This window comes from Trachypithecus francoisi, unplaced genomic scaffold (assembly GCF_009764315.1).
Source record: "Trachypithecus francoisi isolate TF-2019V2 unplaced genomic scaffold, Tfra_2.0 Lachesis_group21, whole genome shotgun sequence".
In the NCBI taxonomy this organism is placed as follows: domain Eukaryota; kingdom Metazoa; phylum Chordata; class Mammalia; order Primates; family Cercopithecidae; genus Trachypithecus; species Trachypithecus francoisi.
The window spans coordinates 52,191,722-52,218,449 of record NW_022681467.1 but is presented as its reverse complement, the minus strand read 5'-3'; the positions used below and the strand labels follow the sequence as shown (position 1 = coordinate 52,218,449).

The 26,728-nt window shown below is 46.0% G+C and overlaps 2 protein-coding genes across 8 annotated transcripts in view; both read right to left on the bottom strand.

The window, feature by feature from the left end:
- RTF2 (replication termination factor 2) overlaps nt 1-1,563 on the bottom strand; it is a 57,896-nt gene extending 56,333 nt beyond the window's left edge. For 2 of the 3 annotated variants that reach the window (XM_033186809.1, XM_033186808.1), the window contains exon 1: nt 1,393-1,563. In XM_033186809.1, coding sequence (XP_033042700.1) covers nt 1,393-1,461 — 69 coding nt within the window. In that variant the 5' untranslated portion in view covers nt 1,462-1,563. The remainder of the gene's footprint in view (nt 1-1,392) is intronic. The other variant, XM_033186811.1, reaches the window with a different exon arrangement.
- A 9,409-nt stretch (nt 1,564-10,972) lies between these two features.
- The window catches only part of CASS4 (Cas scaffold protein family member 4), a 50,087-nt gene continuing 34,331 nt past the window's right edge, over nt 10,973-26,728 (bottom strand). For 3 of the 5 annotated variants that reach the window (XM_033186804.1, XM_033186803.1, XM_033186806.1), the window contains 4 exons: nt 25,138-25,239; nt 20,935-21,015; nt 18,184-19,494; nt 10,973-12,971 (listed from right to left, as the gene is read on the bottom strand). In XM_033186804.1, coding sequence (XP_033042695.1) covers nt 12,564-12,971; nt 18,184-19,494; nt 20,935-21,015; nt 25,138-25,239 — 1,902 coding nt within the window. In that variant the 3' untranslated portion in view covers nt 10,973-12,563. Of the gene's footprint in view, nt 12,972-15,581; nt 16,652-18,183; nt 19,495-20,934; nt 21,016-25,137; nt 25,240-26,728 lie in introns of those variants that run through there. The other 2 variants (XM_033186805.1, XM_033186807.1) reach the window with 2 other exon arrangements.

The window sequence follows — 26,728 nt, the reverse complement described above, 5'->3', positions numbered from 1 at the left end:
GGTATGATCAGAGGATACACTTCATCCTCTTGGGTATTCATTCATTCTCATATTCACACATATTTTTTAGGTGTCTATTAATGTGGCAGACACATGGTAGGGGTTACAGACAGGACACCCAAGGTTCCTGTCTACATGGGAAAGAGACAATAAACAAATAACACAGTGGTAGGCACTGTAAAGAAGAGAAGAGACAATATTGGAAGTGAGGCACATTTCAGCTACAGTGGACAGATAACATTTGAGTAAAGAACTGAATGAAGTAAAGAAACTCATCATGTGACAGTCTCAGTGAAGAATATTTCAGATGGATGAATTCACACTCCAAGTTGAAGAACAAGAGGACTGTTTAGCTACAACAGTATGAAAGAGATGTAGAGGGACAGAAGATAAGGTCAGAAACACAGGCTGGGTCTGCTCACAGGGCCCGATGAGATTTTATTCTTAATGTGATGGGCAGTCACTGGAACGCTTCAAATACAATAGTGACATCAAGCGTTTACCTTTTAAAACAAACTCTCCGGCTCCTGAATCAGAATACATGAAGTCTCCACGTGTGCCAGGCACTCCACTAGGTGCTTTACAAATATTTTATCATTAAAAAGTAATTACTAGTGCTAACTCTGAAATCCCAAATAAATGGATGGGAATCCTAGCTTCACTACCTACCAGCTGTGTGATCTTAGTCACTTGAATATCCCTGGACTCAGTGTTCCTGTCAGTAGCAAAGAAATTATTATAATTTCCTCCATTGCTTGTGAGATTAGGGATTATTCACTCATTTATTTACTCAGAATATTTACTGTGCCAGGAACTATGCTAGTTGCAGAGAAAAAGAGGGGGTAGCCTCTGCTATCAAGAACTTACCATCTAGCGGGGAAGACTGATACAAATCAACCACGAACAGCCCTGTGCAGGGTGATAAGACAGTCTATACAAGGATGTGGTAAGGGAACAGTTTGGGAAGGCTTCTCCGAGCAAATGACGTTAGTGTATACAAAACTCAATATACACCAGGTATTTGTATTATTGCTACTGGCCGCAGGTAGGGTTCAAATTCTAGCTCTGCCATTTACTAGCTTTGCAGCTTTCTCCTTTTGAGCCTCAACTTCCATGTCTGAAAATGAGGATGACAGTATGTAGCCACAGGGCTACTGTGATAATTACATGCGACATTCCGTGTTAATATTACTGTCCGGTGAACGGCAATAGGCAGCACTCATTGAATGTCCACTCTTAATACTGTTGTTAATTTTGAGTCCTGTGAATGGAATAAAAGACCGCAGCTAGGTCTGCAATCCCGCTGGCTCCCCCTTCTTACTTCCTCTCGTTTCCTGGGGTCGTCAAATTCCCACTAACCCCGGTCCCCAACAGCTCGCCCACATCACTGACCTTCTCAACCTTCTTCGGCCCCTTCACCAGTTCATGCCTCTTGGGAATTGTTCCCCCGTCGCAACCCATCGCAGGACCGGAGTCAGAGCCAGCAGAAAAATCCTAAAGCTGCCACTTCCGGGTTTTCTGGCGCAATCCTCAGCCACTTCCGGCGCACCGCCGTGACGTAGAACGCTGGTCGCGACGTAGCGGGGCGGGGCAGCACGCTAGTCCCCACGTAGCGGGGCGGGGCGGGGCGGGGCGGGGCCGTTGCCAAGTGCCGGTCGTCATGGAGAGCGTCGCTTGGAGGCTGGGCGCGGGCGGGTTTCCTCTTTCCCGTGAGACCCTGGGTTTCTGCTGCACAGTCGGAATCACTCGCCCACGCTCCGGGAGGGCAGCGAGGGCGTGGGCGGCGCGTGCGCACCCACAGCGCTTTGACCTCTTTGACCCTATCCCACGACAGCTTGTGTGGCTGCGGAGCGGGCACATCCCTGGACTGAGAGCGCCTGGAGAAAACGGGCCGCCCTCTTGTTTCTGCGATTAATGATGCCTAAGAACGGAATCTGCCGTATCAATGGACAGTTTTGTGTTTAAAAGAAGAACGCATCTTTATTGAGCGCCAACTGTGACTCAAGCACTCACAACAAATCCTGTGAAGTGATGTTACAGCAGATTCTAGGAAGTAAGACCCTCCCTAAGGCCTGGAACTTTCTGGTGTTGCCATGCATATTGTAGATGGCGTGTGTGTGAAATTTTGCATACAGTTTGTGTGTGTGTGTATTTCATTCACGATTTCCTGAAGCCCAGGCTAAAAAAATTTTATTAACAATCAAGTATCATTAATAGACGATACAATAGTTCTTATAAAACATACAGTGACGTTGTTACGCCCATTCCAAGAGACAGGCTTTATTTTATCTATAAGAACACAAATCCCTTGCTAAAAATCCATGACTGTCTGTCGGCTCTTAGGCAATTGCCTATCTATTTGCTCCTTTAATTATTATAAATATTATGGGAAAGTGCCTATAATCCTAGCACTTTGGGAGGCCGAGACGGGAGGAGCACTTGAGCCCAGGAGTTCCAGGTCAGGCTGGACAACATGGTGAGACCGCATCTTGAAAGAAAAATTAGCCAGGCGTTGTGGTAAGCTTTTGTAGTCCTAGTGGCTCCATAGGCTGAGGTGGGGGGAAGGATTGCCTGAGCCCAGGAATTCAAGGTTGCAGTGAGCTATGATCATGCCGCTGCACTCCAGCCTAGGCAACAGAGCATGACTCTGTCATTAATATATATGTACATATGTGTGTGTGTGTGTATGTATTTGTACATATATATGACGGGAAAATTTCTGCATTGCTAAGAAGGCAGATCTTTATGATTGGATGTTACCCTATTGACCTATGTGAAACAAAAACGCTGAAAATATTTTTTAGTTGGGAAGAGTTGCCCAGAAAATATGTGGATGTGAAAACTTAAAGGGCTGTATGTCAGCTTGGGGTACTTGTTACTGTGATTAATGGGAATTTTAAAAAATCCCTTTAATTAGTTGGTCTCTGATTGATTTATGATTTATTTCTATGCTAACCACAATAACTGTAAGCTCTATGAGGGTAAGGATTTCGTTTTTTTAATTTAATTTAATTTTTTTATTTTTTATTTTTGAGACAGTTTCGATCTGTTGCCCAGACTGGAGTGCAGTGATGTGATCTCAGCTCGCTGCAACCTCAACCTCCCAGGATCAAGCGATTCTCCTGCTTCAACCTCCCCAGTTGCTGAGATTACAGGTGTCCACCACCATGCCTGGCTAATTTTTGTATTTTTAGTAGAGATGGGGCTTCACCATGATGGCCAGGCTGGTCTCAAACTCCTGACCTCAGGTGGTCCACCTGCCTCGGCCTCCCGAAGTGCTGGGATTACAGGCGTGAGCCACCAAGCCCGGCCAGCACTTCATTTTATTCCACATTGTATCATCAGTGCCTAGAAGTCTTTGGCACACTCAATATATGAGTACATTTCCTCAGTAAACCAAAAGAAAGTACAGATTCATTGAGAAAGGGATCAAAAGCCTAGTTTTGGCAGATACTAAAACTGGTTAATACTATTAGAATTCCATTTACTAGTGAGGAATCAGAAGCGTGGAAAGATCAAATGACTCCTTCAAGGTCACGTGGCTAGTGAGAGACCCGGGAATGAGTGCTAGCGTTAGGTCTTTCTCACAGCAAAGGACAGAAGGCCAGATACAGAACAGCAGAAACACCAGCCTGTTTAGAAAGACTCAAACCAGTGTTCTTTTCTCATTTGGGGAAGAAAAAACAAAAATAAGCCGGGCGAGGTGGCTCAAGCCTGTAATCCCAGCACTTTGGGAGGCCGAGACGGGCGGATCACGAGGTCAGGAGATCGAGACCCCCCTGGCTAACACGGTGAAACCCCGTCTCTACTAAAAATACAAAAAACTAGCCGGGCGAGGTGGCGGGCGCCTGTAGTCCCAGCTGCTTGGGAGGCTGAGGCAGGAGAATGGCATAAACCCAGGAGACGGAGCTTGCAGTGAGCTGAGATCCGGCCACTGCACTCCAGCCTGGGTGACAGAGTGAGACTCCATCCCCCCCCCCAAAAAAAAAAAAAAAAACAAAAATAGCGGCTCTAAGACATGACCGCGCGTGCACTGAGAGATTTGTAGGCATTCTTTCACTTTGGACTCACGACAACGTTAGAAGTTAGACGGTATAATGCCTCCTGTTTTACAAATGAAAACCCCAAGTTGTCTTCGTTCAGGGTCCCACGGCTGGTGAGTAGAAGGAGCAGAAGATGAGGGGCTGTCTCCCATGAGGTCCATCTGACTTAACTGCTTCTCCAAATGCTGCTGATAAAACCCAGCAGTACAGGCTGTGCTCTCATGCCTGGATGCTCTCATGTCCTAGCTCAGGCAGCTGGAATTTTTCTCTTCCTCATTGGTTTCCTCTTTTTGAATATTAGTCTCTAGGCTACTCTGTGCCTCAGACTATACACAGCTAGAACTGTTGTGAGGGTTGTGATCATTGGTAGCAGATATGTGTTGAGAGCTGGCTGCCATGTCAGGTGCTGTGTTCAGCACTTTACTGGACTTAAACCATTTATTCTCCCAGCTCCGCTGGGAAGCAGATGTCATCATTGTCTGCTGCTTCTTCCAGTGCCTTGTTGAATGAACTAGTAAAGGTTATTCCCTTACAAGCATCTTTGGAGACAACTTTGTCCTAGCCAAGCCATGAATTTTTGAGGAAGCAGAGGAATGAAATGATAAAAAAGAAAATCATTACCCTTTAGCAAAACCAGTATTTCTTAACCTTTTGGGAGTCGTTGGACCTGTTTGAGAATTTGATGAAAACTTTGTACTAAGTCTCCAGAAAAGTATGGATTAGCACATATGACATTTCACATAGCGTGTACATGTTTGTATTTTACTCACAGCCTTCTGAATCTCAGGCTAAGAACCAGTATTTTAAATGCTGTTATAGTAAGTCCTTATAGTAGGTCTCAAATATTTCAGACTTCTTTTTTTTGTTTGTTGCTGTTGTTGTTGTTTTTGAGGTGGAGTCTCGCTCTGTTGCCCATGCTAGACTACAGTGGTACAGTCTCAGCTCACTGCAACCTCCACCTCCCATGTTCAAGTGATTCTCCTGCCTCAGCCTCCTGAGTAGCTGCAATTACAGGCATGTGCCACCATGCGTGGCTAATTTTTTGTATTTTTCATAAAGATGGGGTTTCACCACATTGGTCAGGCTGGTCTAGAACTCCTGACCTCATGATCTGCCCGCCTTAGCCTCCCAAAGTGCTGGGATTACAGGCATGCACCACCACACCCAGATAATTTTTTGTATTTTTAGTAGAGTCAGGATTTCACCATGTTGGTCAGGCTGGTCTCGAACTGCTGACCTCATGATCCACCCGCCTCGGCCTCCCAAAGTGCTGGGATTACAGGCATGAGCCACCGCGCCCGGCCTGTTTCAGACTTCTGAGCCATAGCAAGTTTGATTTCCTGATAGCTCTGCTCATGTGCTCTTCTGTAGCTGCACTTAGCATAACTCATTTTAAGAGTTGGCTTTAAACATTTTTTAAACTATATGCTATGGTTTGAGTGTGTCCCCCAAATTTCATGTGTCGGACATTTAATCCCGGTGCAACAGTGTTGGGAGCTGGGGCCTGATAAGAGGTGATTAGGTCCCCAGGGCTCTGCTCTCATGCCTGGATGCGTGTTGTTATCTTGGGAGCGGGTTAGTGATGAGACAGTGGACTTGTTGTAACATTGAGTTCGACCCTCTCTTGCTCTCTTGTCCTTCCACCTTCCACCATGGGACTGTGCAGCACAAAAGCCCTTGCCAGATGCAGGCCCCTTGACCTTGGAGTTCCCAGCCTCCTGGAACTGCAAGAAATAAATCTGTTCTTATTCTGTTAATGCAGCACAAAATGGACTAAGACAGTTGATACGAAAAATGTTTGAAGGACTTTACAACCATCCTTTAAGGTCATACACAGGAAGGAGTCCCAAAGACAGTTAAAACAAAGTAGAAAACTGAGGCAAGTCCTGAGATAATTCAAGATAAAAATTACTTTTAATTTGCAGTTTTAGGGAAATATTCAAAATATTCTGGCAATATACAAAGCTTTGAATGAACTGGCCCCTGGCCACCGCTCCCAGCTAATGTTGGTCACTGTTCCTTTCCTTACTAGGTTCCAGCCACACTGGCCACCCTCCTCTCCTACCTCTGTGCACCTGTCTTGCTGATCCTTCTCCAGTGCTTTCTCTTCATGTGTTCCTAGCTGGCCCCCTCAAGGGATGCAGCCCTCTGCTCCTGGGACCCCTCCTTGGAATCATCTTCCCTGACCTCTCCATCCAAAATAGCACTGCTCTCTCATCACACTACCCCCATCTTGCTTTATTTTCTTGTTTGCATTTGTCACGCAAATATCATGTTATAAATATAAATTTGGACATCTTATTCACCATGGAGTTTTTTGCATTGATTTTTATTTCTTAAAAATAATTGCATCAAAATATTATTTATTTTGATACACAGTGTTTTGGGCACCACCTTATATTTTGCATTCCAGAAGAGCTCCTCTCCACCTCCTGCCTGGTTTTTTTAATCTCCCTCGACTGGAAAGAAAGCACCATGCTCCAGAGCCTTTGTTCTGTTTCCTGCAGCATCTCTAGTCATCAGCAAAGGCCTGAACAAGTAGGAGCTGCTCAATGACTATTTGAGAAATGAATGAATGAAGGGAAAGGGCATTAGCAAGCAGCTTTGATTCACCTCCTTATAAGTGCACACACAAATGGGCAACTTCCAGAGAACTGGGGTGCATACATAGGGAAAATAACATTTTTCAAAAGATGTTTATAAAAAACATAGTTGCCATGAAACCACAAACACAACTCCCCACCACTTGTCAAACTGGAGGATCTCTAACATGGGCTCTTCACCACTTCCAGCCTCCTGATGAAATTTGACTTAGTTGAGGTCGAGTTGCTGCCACCACACCACCCACCATTTCCTCTTCCTTCCTTGGGAGGAAACCGTACAGAATTCTGGGCATTAAGCAAAAATACTCAGCAAAAAGTTACCAAAAGCTAAAAAAATTGTGTTTAATTTTATTTGAAAGTTTTTTTCAGAGGTAATCATCTTATTAATGAGTGGAAATTCGCCCTGGAATCTCTGTTTCAAAAAAGGAAGGAAACACATTTAGCTCACGGCAGCATTTTTCATTATTTTACACCCAGTCATTTTGTATTTTGTTGACAAAGGTCTTCAATCTGGATTCATCTCAGAAAAAAAAAAAGGACTTTTTGTTACTTATTAGAACACAATGAAAGCCTCACCTATGAACGACTAAGTTAAAGAATATAAAGCATTAGGACAATGCTTTAGTAGCAGTGTAGTAATAATTTAATAAATATATGCCACTGTTATTAAGCATAAAACATAATTTTATCCACTGCAATAAAAATTTATTGTTTGCCTCCTCACAATAATCCCTCCTCTTTCTAATTTTCTGTTTTTTGAAATGAAGTTGTACTCTGTCGTCCAGATTGGCGTGTAGTGGTGTAATCATGGCTCACTGCAGCCTCGAATTCCTGAGCTCAAGAGATCCTCCCACTGTAGCCTCCCAAGTAGCTGAGACTACAGGTGTGTACTATCAGGCTCAGCTAATTTTTTGTGTTTTTTGTAGAGACAGCATCTTGCTTTGTTGCCCAGGCTGCTCTCAAACTCCAGGGCTCATGCAACCCTCCTGCCTTAGCCTCCCGTAGTGCTGGGATTTCAGGCATGAGCCACCAAGTCTGGCCTAATCCTTCCTTCTTCCAACAATATTCCTGACTTTTGTTAGGGGATCCTGTCAGGACACAGTTCTCCAAAGGTCTCTTGCCTTTCTGCACATATTCAGAGCAGAGGCACCAATGGCATTTTGTTGTGAACTGTCTTTTAAAGGATGTTGTTGAACCATCTTCCAACAGCCTTGGAAGATAGAGCTAATGTCTCCCTCCAGAGCAGAGGTCAGGTTTGTTTGGTATGAAGTATATAAAAAATGAAGGCGAGGCATGATGGCTCACACCTGCAATCTCAGCAGTGTTGCGGGCTGAGGCAAGAGGATCGCTTGAGCCCAGGAGTTTGAGGCTGTAGTGAGCTATGTTCGCACCCCTGTATTCCAGCCCGGGTGACAGAGCGAGACTCTGTCTAAATACGTGTGTGTGTGTGTGTGTGTGTGTGTGTATATAAAATACATATTATATATTATATATCTCACATATATGACATATCTAACATCTATATTGCGTAGCTAGAACATATATTACATATATAAATATGTATCAAGATGATGTCTCCCTCTGAGGCCAAGCCTGGTCAGATTTGCTCAGAGCCCTTTATAAAAGATTGGGGATTCCTATGCTAAGGTTCCTTGGCTTTGACACAAACCTATGTGATCAGCCTCCACCTGAGCCTGCCACTGCATCACCCCCTGGGACTCGGGGGACATGGGAAATGATGTGAAGGTGAAGCAAAGTTGCTTGCGACGTCAGGAGAAAGAGTCCTTTGTCTCCAGGCACAAAAGAATGAACACTGCAGGCCTGACAAATATCCTTATGAAGGCCTGCCCGCAAGGTTGGCCTTTGGTTGGTGCGTGGAAACTTGGATTTTGGGAGGGTTCCCACCATAGCCAGAATTTATAAGAACGGCTCATTGGCCGGGCGCGGTGGCTCAAGCCTGTCATCCCAGCACTTTGGGAGGCCGAGACAGGTGGATCACGAGGTCAGGAGATCGAGACCATCCTGGCTAACACGGTGAAACCCCGTCTCTACTAAAAATACAAAAAAAAAAATCTAGCTGGGCGAGGTGGCGGGCGCCTGTAGTCCCAGCTACTCGGGAGGCTGAGGCAGGAGAATGGCGTAAACCCGGGAGGCGGAGCTTGCAGTGAGCTGAGATCCGGCCACTGCACTCCAGTCCGGGAGACAGAGCGAGACTCCGCCTCAAAAAAAAAAAAAAAAAAAAAAAAAAAAAAAAAAAAAGAACGGCTCATTGTGCCTAAGCTGTTTGTACAAACGTGATTCATACTGAACACCTGCTTTCCTTCTGGGAGTCTGGAAATTCGGCACATGTCAGACAGAGGCTTCCCACCTGATCAGCCCCCAGTAAAGGCTCTCATGAGCTTTCTTGGTTGACAACATTTCACACATGTTGGCACAAGTGTTGCTGGAGTGAATTAAGTGTGTCCTGTGTGACTCCACTGGGGGAAAACTCTCGGAAGCTTGTGCCTGGTCTCCCCTAGATTTCACCCCAGGTACCTCTTCCCCTTGCTGATCTCACTTTGCATCTGTTCGATATAGTAAGTCACAGCTGTGAGTATGACTCTATTCTGAGTCCTGTGAATTTTCCTAGGGACTCATTGGACCTGGAGGTGGTCTTGGGGACCACTGACATAGTCTATGATCCCAGAATCTCATGTCTTCTGTCTGCATCCATGAAATGGTGACAGGTCGGCCGGGCGCGGTGGCTCAAGCCTGTAATCCCAGCACTTTGGGAGGCCGAGACGGGCGGATCACGAGGTCAGGAGATCGAGACCACCCTGGCTAACACGGTGAAACCCCGTCTCTACTAAAAATACAAAAAACTAGCTGGGCGAGGTGGCGGCGCCTGTAGTCCCAGCTACTCGGGAGGCTGAGGCAGGAGAATGGCGTGAACCCGGGAGGCGGAGCTTGCAGTGAGCTGAGATCTGGCCACTGCACTCCAGCCTGGGTGACAGAGCAAGACTCCGTCTCAAAAAAAAAAAAAAAAAAAAAAAGAAATGGTGACAGGCTAACTTGTTAATTTCAAAGATGAAACCTCAGGCCCATCACAATGCTTGAAAGACCAATCCTGTTACCTCTCAGGACATATGGGAGAGTGTGTGTGGGGTCGGTGGGAATTCCAGATCTAAATTAACCTCGGTGTTCCATGCCCTGCTTACCATGGAGCTTTCAGGAGCAGGCACCTGATCTAAGCCAATCCAAGCCTAATGAAGGCCTTTTCTTCTCCTCTGGCCAAGAATCAAGAAGAGTGTAACCTGGAAAAACCACCTTGCAATCATGGGGGTTAACCCAGAGCAAGTGGGACCGAGAAGCTGGTCCTGGATGACACTGTTGGAGCCCCTGAAACCAGCCAGCCTTGTGGCTAGTTTGCCCCTGGATGATTTTAAGATCTATGAGTTAATAAATTTCCTTTACTGCTTAAGACAGATTGGATATGATTTTCTGTCCCTTGTAAGAGGAGTCCTAACTGATGCAGATCATGGCTGTTCAAAGAATAGGCCCCCTGGAGGGCCTCTGTCCAATTGTAGAGAACCAAGCCTCACAAAGATGGGATCCTTCTTTTAAGGACCCTGAGACTAACTCAATAAAAATATTGAGAATGTTGACCGTGTTGACATATTGAAAATATTGAACAATATTGAACACTGAAAATATTGAACAAATATTGAAAATGTTGACAGTCTCCAGCAGTCAACATTTTACAAGCACCTACCAAGGAAAGGGTAGCAGATAGCAGTAGGACTTGGTATGGTTTCAGGTGACTTACAGCCTGGAGATGTTCTTCCAAGCTGTAGAGGTGTTTATGCGCCTGGGAGACCCAGACCTTCACTTAAAATGAAGTGATGATGTAACCATGGCAACATGAGCTGAGGACTCAGCTACAAGGAAAGGAAGAGGAGGTGGGCCTCCTGTCCACACCACGCCTTCCTGTCTGCACCACCACAGGTGATAGCTTTGTTTTCCAGTACGAATCCTAAGAGCATGGCCTCTACCTAAGAGCATGGCCTCTACCCCATCTGCCTGCAGACTTCAGGGAGAAGCACTGCAATGACAAAAGTAAACATTGGAAGCTTCGCTTGGGTGACAGAGACTTTTCCAAAAAAAAGAATGCTGCAAATGATGTTTAAAGTCATGATTGTATTTAATATTATTAGGGTGATGCAAAGGCAATTGTGGTTTTGCCATTACTTTCCATGGCAAAAACCGCATTACTTTCCATGGCAAAAGCTGCAATTACTTTTGCACCAACCAATATACATTGTAACAGATTTGAGACAAAATATAAAATTTTTCAAACTGAGCAGAATTTATCAACCCAGAATCTGTAATGAATGAAATAAATTAATAGAGAACCCAACAGATCATGTTATGTTGTAAATGTAACATCTATCTTTAGGTTAAAGTAACATAGCAAAAATATATATTTATGGGTGCAAGACACATACATAACTTGTACCAAGACACATACATAATTTGTACCAATCTCACAGAACTAATTCAATTCAAAACAACAAAAAAACTTACTCTATTTTCTAATGAATGCAATAAAAATGAACCATTTCAAAACAATTTCTCTTGTGCTTCGCCAACTTACGTTTTTCCTGGCACCTGCTATGCTGTGTATGTATTTCTTCATCACTTTACTGTCTGACTGCCCTACTAGATTGTAGGTTCCACGAGGGCAAGGCCTCTGCTACACTGTTATGTCTCCAGCACCTAGAACTTGGCATGTAGTAGGCATCCAATAAATAAATGTTAAATGAGTGAATTTAAAACACGTACATGCCGGGAATGGTGGCTCACGCCTATAATCCCAGCACTTTGGGAGGCCAAGGTGGGGGATGGCCTGAGGTCAGGAGTTCCAGACCAGCCTGGTTAACATGGTGAAAACCCATCTCTACTAAAAATACAAAAATTAGCTCTTCCTTTCTCTGCCATTGTGGTGTGTGCTTGACTCTGCTTCTTGCCATGTCTTCTCATAAGACTTTCAGGATTGTGATTCCTGACCAAGAAGCGAAAACAAAATCGCCCCACTCCCCAGTGGATTCAGATGAAAACTGGTAATAAAAACAGATACAGCTCCAAAAGGAGACACTGGAGAAGAACCAAGCTGGGCCTATAAGGAATTGCACGTGAGACGGCACACACATTTATGCTGTCTGAAGGTCACAGTCATGTTACCACATCAAGCTGAAAATGTCACCACTCTCTGGAGAGTTGTACATGTTTTATTGGGAATATATTTTTTCTCTCTGAATCTGTTCTGAATGCATTGGTTGGCTGGGTTCAGTAATAAATATGTGAGACCTTTCATTAAAAAAAAAATACAAAGATTAGTTGGGCATGGTGGTGCATGCCTGTAGTCCTAGCTACTCGGGAGGCTGAGGCAGGAGAAATGCTTCAACCCAGAAGGCAGACGTTGCAGTGAGCTGAGATGGCGCCACTGCCCTCCAGCCTGTGTGACAGAGTGAGACTTTGTCTCAAAAAACAAACAAACAAAACATACACACATTTAATCAATATAAAATATTATTTCTACGAAGTCACTTCAAGCTGATACTGCATACTGCATATATGCTAAACTTCACAAGGTCTTTACCCCATACTGGAGTGAGGCTGGAGTGCAGTGGTATGATCTCAGCTTACTGCAACCTCTGCCTTCTGGGTTCTGGACTCTCTTTCCTGACCCCCTGTGGGGTAAGTCAATGCCCCGGGGTTGCTTAGCCACTTGGTACTACCAGCTTTGGGTCTTTGGGTACCAGGTCTGTTTCAGCTGATCGGTGTATGCCTCGGCTGGCTTTTCCCATAGGACAGAGTTGCACAAGTTGTGGGTGTGAAGCTGAGAGGTGAGCAGAGGAGGAAGGGAGGTAGAGAGTCCTCATCCCAATGTCCCTCTGAACTGCCGCGTGTGTCGCTCCAGCTTCTCAGCCTCTGCCTGGAGGTGCCCCAGCGCGGCAGGGCTGGGGTACGTGAGCACGGCATTCTTAGTGGCCAGCGCTACGTCCTTGAGCAGGCTGCAGAGGTGACTGCTGCCGCGGAGGATCTCGTTGCGCACGTCCCTCTCCTGGGTCTCCATGCACAGCGTGTCCACCAGCTTCTGGCCCACCGTGATGACCAGCTTGCTCTGAGTGATGATCTCCGCAGGCTGGCTGCTGCTGAGGCCGTCATGAAATGCGCTGATGGCTTTGAAGAGCGCCCCAAAGTAGAGCCGGCAGTGTTCAGACAGGCGGTGTTTCCTCTCAGGAGTCTGTTGACTTGAAGGCTGGGGTATAAAAAGGCCAGGATTCCATAGAAGGGAAGGAAGAAAATAGATAGGAGACTCAATCAATGGGCTGTGGCTGCGTGCCCTTTCCTGTTTTGGCTAGATTTGCAAGACCTTTTTTTTTTTTAAAGAAAGCATGGTTTGGTTTGGGAAGCCCGATACTGCAACAGGTGTCTAACAAATTAATGTTTTCAAAGCGCTGTAACATATAATATATACAATCTTATATTGTAATACATACATATAATTTTATTCAATCGTCTCAATAAACCAACCATAAGAAACCCATTTTAAGAAACACATTGGCAATAACTATAATTTTTTTTTTTTTTTTTTTTTTTGAGACAGAGTCTTGCTTTGTCTTCCAGGCTGGAGTACAGTGGTGTGATCTCAGCTTATTGCAACCTCTGCTTTCTGCGTTCGAGCAATTCTCCTGCCTCAGCCTCCTGAGTAGCTGGGTTTACAGGCACCTGCCACCATGCCTGGCTAATTTTTGTATTTTTAGTAGAGACGGGGTTTCACCATGTTGGCCAGACTGGTTTTGAACTCCTGATCTCAAATGATCCGCCCACCTCAGCCTCCTAAAGTCCTGGGATTACAGGTGTGAGCCACTGTACCCAGCTAAATTTTTAACTTTTAAAAATTCAGGAAAACTTGTTGGTGAGTTTTAAAATGTTCTCAAAGAACAGATTTAAAAACATTTAAAAATCCAAAAATCCTCTCTGATTTCAATATCAGAGGTATACCAGAACCCCCAACATTTCCAGAAGAAACCAAATACCCTGACCTATCTGCCTTAATATGATTATTTTTTGCCTTATTATTAAAATATTTATCATATTTGCTAATAAGGTTTCATCAACATTTTACATTCATGAATTTTATTTTGTGGAAAATGGAACTAACATCTCCCAAATCCTATATACTCTCAAAGATTTTCAGTACCTCACTTAGTGGCCACAATTCCAGGTAACAATTGAAAGGTGAAGCTCAGAGAAGAGAGAAGGCTGCCTCTGGCCATTCCATTAGGACATCAGAGATCTGGAGCTCTAGGTCTGAAACTCGCTTTCTTTCCATTACATTTCACACTCTTGCATTTACCTGTGATCTCAAAATTCACAGGCTGGAAGCATTTGGACAGATATGGCATAAAACTGATTTTTTTCAGGAGGGGGTTATGTCTCCAGGGGCCAGTAGGGTTGGAGGGGAAGTTAGACAAGGAGGAGGAAAGCATACTTCGAAGAAGCACATTCATTATTAGAATTGCATATTTGGAAAATGAAAACAATGATTGTCTTTGTCATAGAAAGTGAAGGCAAGATTGAGATGTCAGTTCAGATGGATTCTTGGAAGCAGGGAGTATAAGAATGAAGCAGGTTGAGTGCAGTGACCCACACCTGAAATCCCAGCCCTTTGGGAGGCCAAGGCAGGAGGATTGCTTAACCCTAGGAGTTCGAGACTAGCCTTGGCAACATATGAAACTCTGTCTCTACCAAAAACAAAACAAAACAAAAATTAGCTGGGTATGGTGGTGTGGGCCTGTGGTCTCAGCTACTTGTGAGGCTGAGGTGGGAGAATCAATTGAACCTGGGTGGTGGAGGCTGCAGTGAGCCATGATCTCACCACTGCACTACAGCCTCAGCAATAGAGCAAAACCCTGTCTCCAAAAAAAAAAAAAAAAAAAAAGACAGAAGGTAGCTGGGCACGGTGACTCACGCCTATAATCCCCGCACTTTGGGAGACTGAGGCAGGAGGGTTACTTGAGGTCAGGAGTTCGAGATGAGCCTTGCCAACACGGTGACTCTCTGTCTCTATTAAAAATACAAAAATCAGCCAGGCATGGTGGTGCTCACCTATAGTCCCAGCTACTCAGGAGGCTGAGGCAGGAGAATCGCTTGAACCCGTGAGGCAGACGTTGCAGTGACCGAGATCATGCCACTGCACTCCCACCTGGGTAACAGAGCAAGACTCCATCTCAAAAAAAAAAAAAAAAAAAAAGAAGAGCTTAGAAATAATGAGAAGTAATGAGGTAGACATCAGATTATGAGCATCGTAAGTGAAAATATTAACTGTAGGGAGGTGAAAAATGTACTATGATTCTTAACTTGGGGTGCTGGAAATGTGTAGAGATAGTTTTGATTACTGCATTGACTAGGGACTTCTATAGGCAGTGAGCGGGCAGGATTCTGGGATGCTGAATAGTTCATCCCACGCAACGGAGAACTGTCCACCCAGTGGCCAACAGTGCCATGGACCTCCACTGAGAAGTGCTGTCACTCTAAAGAGGGGGCTTTCTAAGTAAGGTCCTTGGACCAGAACATCACCTGCAAACTTGCTAGAAAATGCGCATTACTATGCTCCACCCCAGACCTACTAGATCAAAAATTCTGAGAGTGGGGCCCAGCCATGCAAGTTTTTTTTGTTTGTTTGTTTTCTTGAGACAGAGTCTTGTTCTTGTTGCCGAGGTTGGAGTGCAGTGGCACAATCTCAGCTCACTACAACCTCCGCTTTCCGGGTTGAAGCAATTCTCCTGCCTCAGCCTCCCGAGTAGCTGGGATTACAGGTGCCCGCCACCACACCCAGCTAATTTTTTGTATTTTTAGATACGGGGTTTCACCATGTTGGCCAGGCTGACCTCGAACTCCTCACCTCAGGTGATCCACCTGCCTCAACCTCCCAAAGTGCTGGGATTACAGGCGCGAGCCACTGCACCCGACCAGCCATGTGAGTTTTAACAGACCTCATAGGTGATTGTGATACACTCAAATTTGAGAACCACTAATCTAAGGCGTACTTAATGTTGAACAAAATAACATGACTGTTAGCAATATGGCAGGCCCAAAGACTAGTGTTTGGGGTTTGGCGACCTGAGCATCAGGAGGCCTGAATTCTTGTCCTAGTTTGCCTCTGAGAAGGTACGTGACCTTATCCTAGTCATTGGACATCCTTTTCTTCCACCCTCTACCCCATCTGCCCTATAACCTAAGTAAGTTTCCCAAGCTTCAGTTATTCAGAGACAACCTTTACAACCTTTACAAGTTGTACTCTTTCCACCTTCCTCTTAACTTCTACTGGCTTCATTCCTGTTCTTTAAATGGACCCATTGCTTTTACTTACATTAATTTAAAGGAAACCGTGAAAAATGGTAAATGGAAAACTACTGTCATTTACCACAAATAGAAGAAAACCAATAAAAATAAGCACAATGATAACATCTTTGACTTTTTTTTTTTAAAGGAAGAACATCAAGTGTAAAAGAGGTGTTGAAGATATATAAGCCCCAAATCAAGATTTGCTGTTGTAATCAGAAACATTAAATCAGAATGTCAAAGAGCAGTTGAGTCAGTCCTGTTTAGCCCGGTCAGTACCACCCACAACAACCTCGCAGAGCGCCTAGAGTCATTTCATTAATGGTTAATGCTTCACTTCCATTCCCTGGGGTTCGTTCGTTAGACTCACTGATCTCCAGGACTCTCTTGCTAAAATAAAGGACAAAGAATCACAAAAACTAACTCTCGCCCATGTGGGTCATGGCCGTAATGTTGAGCTTTCCATAGCATGATGAGACGAATCTAGCAATAAAGCGTATGGATCAGAAGCTTTAGAGAGTGAGTGCTACAGCTTACCATGGTTCCTAAGTCTTTGTTTTCATCTAACCTTTGTTTCAAGATAGGTTTCTCTTTCTTTTCTAAGTTAGGCAATGTCTGAAAAATACAATTCCTTCAAATTACCAAATGGAGTGGTGTTTTAACACTACTGTGGAACTGTTTAAGTTCACTTTAGACTTGAGCATTCTTTCTCATGTTTTCTGTTGATAGTTCTGCCTACTGATTACTGATTCCTTTTCTCAACCAAGGAGACTTGGGCCACCCAAAGGCTGAATTTTGCCTATCAACATGGCCTGATATGATGACCCACACAGCTTTGTTAGCATTATATATATGTGTATGTCAATTTTAAACATCTAAATTTCTAGAACGTGTTAAACCTCCTACACCACCAGGCATTTCAGCGGAACACAAAGGTTGGGGCTGAAAGCACCAAATTATCTCCTTGACACAGCCCCGAAGTGACTTCTGGGTTCACAATCCCTGAACTGAAGCATCTTGCTCTATAACATCTGAACTCATCCAGAAAAGTATTTCTTTCTGTCTTTTCTTTTATTTGTTCTTGAGACAGAGTCCCGCTCTGTGGTCCAGGCTGGAGTGCAGTGGTGCAATCTCAGCTCACTGCAACCTCCGCCTCCTGGGTTCAAGTGATTCTCCCGCCTCAGCCTCCTGAGTAGCTGGGATTACAGGTGCATTCCACCATGCCCACCTAATTTTTGTACTTTTAGTAGAGATGGGGTTTCACCATGTTGGCCAGGCTGATCTCAAACTCCTGACTTCAAGTGATCTGCTCACCTTGGCCTCCTAAAGTACTGAGTTTACAGGGGTGAGCCACCATACCCCACCTCTTTTTTTTTCTTTTCCTTTTTTAGAGACAAGCTCTCTCTCTGTCACCAAGGTGGGAGTGCAGTGGCGCCATCATAGCTCTTGGTTACCCCAAACTGCTGATCTCAAGGGATACCCCTACTCAGCCCCCCAAGTGCATGAGCCACCACACCTTGATATTTAAAAATAAATTTTGTACAGCTGGGGTCTCACTCACTAAGCTGCCCAGGCTGGTCTCAAACTCCTGCCTCAAGGAATGGATCCTCCTGTGTTGGCCTCCTAAAGTGTTGGAAATTACAGGCGTGAGCCACCACACCCAGCCTCAGAAAAGTATTTCTAAGAGTAGCTAAAGTCTGGAGGCTGATCAGATGGTGAGCAATTTGAAAGAATGTTTCTACTTCCTCTTCCGTTGCTAAGAAACACACTGACAATGACTAAATTTATAACTTTCAAAAATGCAAGGAGACTTGGTGGTGAGGTTTTAAAAATCTACTCGAACAGTAGATTTTAAAGAAAGTTGAAAAATCCCTTTTAATTCTAATATCATGGTAAACTTGAACCCCAAAAGTTTTCGGAAGAAATCCAAATCAACTGACCTATCTGCCTATGCTGCCCTATCTTTATCTGACTTGTTAATAAGATTTCATCAAGAATTTTACTTTCACAAATTGTATTTTCTGGAAGATGGAACCAGTGTCTCCCCAAAGCCTATACACTATCAAAAGAATCTCAGCATCTTAGTAGCCACTGCTCCAGGTAACAATTGAAGCCCCTCTTTCGATCGCTTGGAACTCTGAACTCACCTGTCCACAGACATTTGCTCTATTTTTCTTTAACAGTTCAGAAGAGTGTTCATCTTCCCTTTGCTTAGTGGAAGGGGTACTCTTTTGGTGTGATTCAGTTTCTCTTTGGGGAGGCTGGATGCATTTGTCACACTTAAATTCTGCATTTGGGGTCAATTGCACGGTCTCTTCCTTTTCACAGTTCCGCTTAAAAAGGAGCCTTCCGTTGGCAATGACAATGGAGGCAAACCTCTTGATGTCTTCTGGAAGCATCCGTGCCACCATGACAAACCTCTCAAGGTCATCTGGGCTGTTCTGGACATTGTCAGTCACAAGAACTTCCAGAGGCCAATTGCGATTATCCAAGCTTCCCTTTGTTTCAAGCAGGATGCGGTAGGAGTTGGAGATTGTCTGCATCTGGTCCCGAATTCTGTTCTGAAGGTTACTGTCAGTGAGGTTACAGGCAGTCCCATGGACTCCTCGAGCAAAATCCAGAAATTCTCTTACAGATTCTTCTATGTGCTCAGTGGACCTGTGGATTGCATCAATGTTGGCCTCCAGATAGTCTCGGAATCTCCACTTCCTACTGACAAAGAGCATCAGGCCAGCAACAGAGCTGACCACCTTGTGCTGCAAAGACATCACTGTCTCCTTGGCCACATCCAGGTCCAAGGAGAGCTCCTTTGCTGACTCCTCCGAGGAAGAGCTGGAGGAGGAGTCGGTGGATGTGGTGGAGCACGAAGAAACGATGCTGGCTCTGCTGTCAGAACTGGAACCTGATAATCTGTCTGGTTCAGGAGATCGGGAAGTTGTCCGTCTGGAGAACCATGAGGAATTATGGCCTGTGGAATTCTCTGACACCTCCTTGGCTTTTGCCAGCTCCTTCCCAGCCTGGGAAACACTCGATATTGCTTTAGGGATGTCATAAATATTGGGCTTGGTGTTCTGCTGTTCCACTCGAGGAATCAGAAAGCTTGAAGGAACCTTGTAGCTGACATCTTCATCCAAAGGAAATGTGTCTCTGGGTACAAGAAAGCCATAAGAAGGAATTTCTGGAAGACTGAGTTTTTTCTGCATGGGCACATTGGTATTCAGTTGTGGAGTGAGGGACCTGGCTCTGCCACTTGGAGGACTGTGGAAAGTGGAGCTGGAACTGGGGAAAGCGTGGGGCCTTGATTCTTCTGCAAAGCTGGGGAGAGGCGTGTGTCTGATGCTGGCCTTTCCTGGAGACACTGGAGTGTCATAAACCCATTCCGATTTCTGAGGACTTGGTAATGTGCTGTAGCCGCCTTTTCTTAAGGTAGTCACTGGTATCAGGGGAGCACCCTGCCCCTGCGGAAGAACCACACATAGTTGCCCGGGTTAGTAGCTTTCAAAAGAAGGTACGAGTGCCTCGTTTAAATCTCATCGTCACTTCCCCGCTCAAGTTCCTTCAGTGGCTCCCCATTTCCACTCAAGGTCCTTCACAATTCTTTTGAGCCTCATTTCTTTCCACTTCCACCACGCTGACCCCACCTTGTCTGCCACCATCTGCTTACAGGTCCAGCCACCCAAGCTGTTTACTTTTCCCTGAACTCAGAACACTGACTCATGCCATCGTATTTCATTTTACCCAAACTGGTTTCTCTGCTCTAAAAGCCCTTGCAACCCTTTCTTTTCCATCCACCAAACTCCTATGCATCCCCCTGACATGGCTGAAATGCCAGCTTTCTTTTTTTTTTTTTTGAGGCGGAGTCTCACTCTGTCGCCCAGGCTGGAGTGCAGTGGCCGGATCTCAGCTCACTGCAAGCTCCGCCTCCCGGGTTCACGCCATTCTCCTGCCTCAGCCTCCCGAGTAGCTGGGACTACAGGCGCCCGCCACCTCGCCCAGCTAGTTTTTGTATTTTTAGTAGAGACGGGGTTTCACCGGGTTAGCCAGGATGGTCTCAATCTCCTGACCTCGTGATCCGCCCGTCTCGGCCTCCCAAAGTGCTGGGATTACAGGCTTGAGCCACCGCACCCGGCCTAATGCCAGCTTTCTTGTAAGATGTTCCCTAATGACCTTGGGTGTAAGTGTGTCTGTGGGACACATGTGGTAGAATCCAATTATAAACATAGATCACACAGATTTCAAATAAAGTCATTCGCCCAATACAGATAAAAGTGTACTGTATCACAGCATGCCCCTAAGGTCTGTCATAATAAGAAGCCATTACACAGTTTTGCTCTGTGCCAGGCACTGTCCCAAGTCCTTTGCAGGATTATCTCACTTAATACTCTCAGCCCATAAAAACAGAGAAGTTAAAAGACTTATCCCAAACCACATAATTAGTCCTATTCCTGAACACAAACTCAATGAGAGGTTTTACCTCAAATGCAGTAAGGTCTCTGTTATAAGGAATTTGTATTCTAATTTTTGACTGAGCTAATAACATCTTTTTTTTTCTTTTTAACTTTTATATTTTAGTAGAGACAGGGTTTCACCATGTTGGCCAGGCTGGTCTTGAACTCCTGACTTCGAGTGATCCACCCACCTCAGCCTCCCAAAGTGCTGGGATTACAGGCGCCTGCTACCACGCCCAGCCAATATTTGTATTTTTAGTAGAGATGGGGTTTCGCCATGTTGGCCAGGCTGGTCACGAACTCCTGACCTCAGGTGATCCACTCGCCTCAGTCTCTCAAAGTGCTGGGATTACAGGCTTGAGCCACTGCACCTGGCCCCAAGCTAAAAACATTTCTGAGAGGATTTTTATGTGTTCATAACACCGCACCTTAGCACCTCTTCATACTTACACTTGCTTGGCCAGCTGGGGGATGGAGTCCTGCCTTCTTGGGGCTGGCTGGTATGTCATATAGCTGCTGTTTCTCTGGCTCCTGGGGAAAGACCACAAAGGCAGACAACGTGACTGTTTCTTTCCTAATGGCTACACATCACAAACGCTGCCTATTCCAGTGCTTTTTCCCAAAGGAAGACACAAGTTCCTGAAGACTTTTTGGTGCTTTTGGTCATGATGCTCTAATGGTGGAAATCTAGGTGACGGGTCCCCGACCTTCCTCGTCTGAGGCAGTGCAGGGGACATTACAGTCCTAAGTTCTTCTCATAACAGGGTATACATTCAACAATGGACTTTGTGCTTTGAAAAGAGACTTCTAGGCTGGGCGCAGTGGCTCACGCCTGCAATCCCAACACTTTGGGAGGCTGAGACGGGTGGATCACCTGAGGTCGGGAGTTCGAGACCAGCCTGGCCAACAAGGAGAAACGCTGTCTCTATTGAAAACACAAAATTAGCCTGGCGTGGTGGCGCATCCCTGTAATCCCAGCTACTTGGGAAGCTGAGGCAGGAGAATCGCTTGAACCCGGGAGGTGGAGGTTGCGGTAGGCCGAGATCGCACCATTGCACTCCAGCCTGGGCAACAAGAGCGAAACTCTGTCTCAAAAAAAAAAGAGACTTCTCAACCAAAGGTTGCGGGGGAGCGGGGCAGGGGCAACAGAGCCTAATTTAAGCAGTTGCCTAAATTAAAAATGGTAATTTATCTTAGGTTCGTCTTAAAATTAAGCCAGAGGATAAATGAGATTGAAACCTAGTATGTCTTCTTTCTTTTTCTCAGTAGAAATTTTCCTGTGTTTATCACTCATATGTATTCTGCAAATATTTAATGAGTGCCCACTAATGACCAGACACTAAGCTGGATGACACTGTGCACATCACGAGAGCAATAAAAACAGGGTGTGAGAGACTCATTCGATAAACGTGCATCTTAGCAATGACCTAAGTGCCAGGCATAGCACTTCCTAAAAGTCTGATTGTCACTCCCCTGCTCAGACTCCTTCAGTGGCTTGAGATATGTATATGATATAACATATTATATATATAGCGTGTACAATAATTGTAAAACATATATATTAGGATACAAAAAACAGGTTACAAATTCCAAAGCAAGGCAAGAGAGCACCAAAACAGGTTTTGCAAATAAAGAGAGAAAAAGTTGGACATTGGAAGGTTTCTTTAGAGGGAGTTGGGCTGTGAGTCTCCTGAGGGCGCTCCTCAGCTGGGAAATGGGGTGCAGTGTAGCGGGGGTTGCCTTTCACTCCCCAAAAGCAAACCATCAAGTGCTCCCATGGGATCATTCAATGACTTGAGTTGTCTCCCCTGAGCTTGGGGTCACAGTGGATGGGGGCTGACTCTGGCTTGGGAAAGGTGAAGAGAGAGGGTGGCAGCCATGCCCTGGATGGCCAGTTCTCAGGGTTAGAGTGGCACCGTGCTGTGGTTCGCCTGTTCTCGGGGTCAGGACCAGGGGGAGGAGAGCAAAGCAGTTACCTTGGGCACAACATTAAGAGGGCACCAAAAAAACTCAGTCATCAAGGTAAATACTATTTAAAATGCAATATTTTTAAAAATCATAATGCAAAAAATCATGAACAAAATGTCACACTTTTACATAAAGACAGGGTCTAGTGGGACTGGGATTAGGGCAAGGTGAGTGAAGTGAGTCATACAAGTGTGTCTTCATTGGTAACTTTTTTTTTTTTTTTGAGATGGAATCTCACTCTGTGGCCCAGGCTGGAGTGCAGTGGTGCGATCTCAGCTCACTGCAAGCTCCGCCTCCCGGGTTCACGCCATTCTCCTGCCTTCACCCTCCCATGTAGCTGGGATTACAGGTGCCCACCACCATGCCCAGCTAATTTTTGTATTTTTAGTAGAGAAAGCATTTCGCCATGTTGGCCAGGCTGGTCTCAAACTCTTGACCTCAGATGATCCGCCTGCCTCAGCCTCCCAAAGTGCTGGGATTACAGGCATGAGCCACCACACCCAGCCCATTGATAACTTTTGCACCCAAAGCAAACGCCTGTGCTCCTGGAGTCTATCATGGCAAAGGGAGCTTGTGTGTTTGTCATGGACCAGGCATGGCTCACACAAGAGCTGGAGCAAGAGCCAGGGAGGAATGGCTCAGGGAATCTCAGGAGGATGTGGCTGGAGATGACCTGCTTGCCCCAGAGCTAAGGGGGGAGCCAGCAGCCAGAGGAGGCGCATTTGCCCACTTGGAGGGACTTGCAGGTAAGAGATGCTCAGCAAGGAGGTGAGGGGTAGGAAGTGGGGGGCAGAGGACGTGGCACTTACACGAATGCCCCAGAAGAGAAAGAATCAGCTTGCCACACTGGCCACTGCTATTAGCACCCCTGCCAACAGAACCAGGTGAGCAGGGCCTTTCTCCCTGCCTGCCTCTTGCAGCCCTGCAGGAGTCTGAGACCATCCAGTGAGTGAGAAAGGGTAGAAAACTGAGATGGTGAAACAGCAGATAACTTAGGCAGTCCCTGGAGCCCAGCCCAGCAGGCAGGCCCAAGCCGGGCAGCAGGAGCTTTGGCTTTAAATGAACTAGAAAGTTTGATTATTGCCTAGACAATTAAATTCCTCAACTGACCTGGCGAGGCTAAAGTGACCTTTTTTAAAATTTTTGATTTTTTTTTTTCAGACAGAGTCTTGCTCTGTCATCCAGATTGGAGTGCAGTGGTGTGATCTCACTCGGCTCATTGCAACCTCCACCTCCTGGGTTCAAATGATTCTCCCGCCTCAGCCTCCCTAGTAGCTGGGACTACAGGCATGAACCACCATACCCAGCTAATTTTTGTATTTTTAGGAGAAACGAGGTTTCACCATGTTGATAAGCTGGTCTCGAACTCCTAGCCTCAAGTGATCCTCCCGCCTTGGCCTCCCAAAGTGCTGGGATTATAGGTGTGAGCTGCTGCGCCTGGCCTAAAGTGACTTATTACCTGTGAGTGTCCAGGAAGTCACAGAGCCTGCTTGGAATTCTATTTAGACAGGAACTGTTGTTCTAAATCCTGGCTTCATAGTACAATCACCTGAGAGCTTTTAAAAATCCTGATGTTTGGGTCCCACCTAGGCCTGATTCCACAGTCTCTGGGGTTGGGGCACAGGCACCAGGATAGCTAAAGCTCTCAGATGCTTTTGCGTACAACAGAGGTTGGGAGCTACTGATCTCAATAGCAGATGGGTGGGGAGAACGCCACTGCAGAGCATTTGGATGGGCTAAGAAAGGAGCAAAGCTATTTTTTGATCACATGAAGCATGTCTTACAAATTTGATGTTTCCCCTTATATAAAAACAAGTTAAAAAAAAACAACTGAAATTTCTTCCCCCAGAGATAATCAATGTTAAGATAATCAATGATGGCCGGGCGCGGTGGCTCAAGCCTGTAATCCCAGCACTTTGGGAGGCCGAGACGGGCGGATCACGAGGTCAGGAGATCGAGACCATCCTGGCTAACATGGTGAAACCCCGTCTCTACTAAAAAATACAAAAAACTAGCCGGGCGAGGTGGCGGGCGCCTGTAGTCCCAGCTACTCGGGAGGCTGAGGCAGGAGAATGGCGGAAACCGGGAGGCAGAGCTTGCAGTGAGCTGAGATCCGGCCACTGCACTCCAGCCTGGGCGACAGAGCGAGACTCCGTCTCAAAAAAAAAAAAAAAAAGATAATCAATGATAATCCATGTTAAGACTGTGGTGCATATCCTTCAAAACATCATTTAAAAAAATGTGTGTGTGTGTGTATGTACACACATATACATATTAAATATCTATTATAAATAATGGCTGGGCACGGTGGCTTATGCCTATAATCCCAGCACTTTGGGAGGCTGAGATGGGATGATTGCTTGAGGCCAGGAGTTTGAGACCAGCCTGGTCAACATAGCAAGACCCCATCTCAAAAAGAAAGAGAAAAAACAATCTATTATAAATGAAAAGTAAAAATTTCAAAATATTCAGAACTCAAGTAGTCACAATGTTTTCTAGAGCAGGACTGGGTTCCATGGGTAAAAAGGAGGTTATGAAGTTGGCCTCTGAGTGGTGATGTGTATTCTGGAGGCGGAGCCCCTGGCCTCCATGGTCATGCTGAAATGCAATATGGGTGTGAGGTCGAGAACCCCAGACTCTGGGCGCAGAGGTCTGGGTGATGCGGGGCCCCAGAACAAGGCTCACCTTCAGGACCACGGGGCTCCGGTGCTGGGTAGGCACGTCGTACACCTGGGAAGGCAGAGTCGGCAGTGAGGCCCGGGCAGGTCTGGGAAGCGTGATGATGGCCTTGGAGAGAAAGGAGGAGAGCAGAGGAAAAGGAAATGTCACTCTGATGATCACAGTCAGGTTCAAAGTCATCTCCCCAAAAGCATAGACAGCTGGGTGGACACTGCTGAGGGAGTCACCTGGCACCCCCATGGCAGGCTCTTCACTCTCAAGATAGCAGGGTACGGGTGGGAGGCTCCCTGGTGGAGGCAGCCTTCCTCGCAGGTGGCCCAAGATGTCGTGCATCTGCCTCACCTGCGAAGTTCACCAGAAGCAGTTAACATGCATATTCTTGGGCCCACGCGGGTTGGACGGAGTCTCTGGGTATTGGGGTGGGGCCAGGAACCTGCAGTGTTAACAAGCTTGCCAGGTGATTCTGATGTTCTTTAGCGACCAGGAAGCTGTGACTCTGATACTGGGATATTCATCTACATTCATCGAGCTAGGCTGAGGCTGGAGATGTGCATGCAATAGGCAGAGGGGACCTTAAGAATGTAAGGTGGAGGGACCAACAAGGTCTGGGAGGAAACTGCGGCCTGAGAGCTGTCTAAGGACTCGTCACCTGAGCTGAGGAAGGGAAGCAGGAGGTGACCAGATGAGCTGCAGTTGGCAGCTTTTGCTGGCAGCAGTGGGAGGCAGAAGAGAACCTGGCAATGTGAAAGTGATGGAGAGGAGTGAGGGAGGGGCGGAGGGAGGGATGGAACGGGAAAGGTTAACAGGGAGCGGGTCAGTTAAGGAGTTTGAATTTTATCCTACAAAGGATGGGATTGACCATCCAATTTATATATGTATACTTTTTTTTTTTTTTTTTTAGGTGGAGTTTCGCTCCTGTTGCCCAGGCTGGAGTGCAATGGCGTGATCTCAGCTCACTGCAACCTCTGCCTCCTGGGTTCAAGCAATCCTCCTGCCTCAGCCTCCTGAGTAGCTGGGACTACAGGCACGCACCACCACGCCAGGCTAATTTTGTGTTTTTAGTAGAGACAAGGTTTCACCGTATTGGTCAGGCTGGTCTTGAACTCCCGACCTTAGGTGATCCGCCCGCCTTGGCCTCCCAAAGTGCTGGGATTACAGGCATGAGCCACTGCGTCAGGCCCCGATTTATATTTTATTGAGAGCACTTGGCCAGTTATTGCTCAAGCCATTTTGGGAAACATAGTCTCAGCCATGGAGCCTGGGTCTGTGAATGGGAACTTCAGATTCAAGTTAGTCCTCCAGAGCTCAATGATGTCCTCCAGGCTCAATGGTGGGTACCACACTGGGTGCCACAGAGCAGCTTCCGAACCCAGCCAGGGATCCGAGCCCCCTAGGGAATTTAAAAATAATACAGCTGCCAAGGCTCCTACCCAGACCTCCTGAACTAGAACGTCTCTACAAGTGGCCTGGGAATGAGCGATTTTTTTTAGAGTAGAGGATGCTGTCTACCACGGGCTTAAAGTCTAAGAGGGAAATGAGGTCTGAGTACACCAAGGACACAGGCTGGGAAGTGAGACAGGGCCTGGAGGAGAGGACA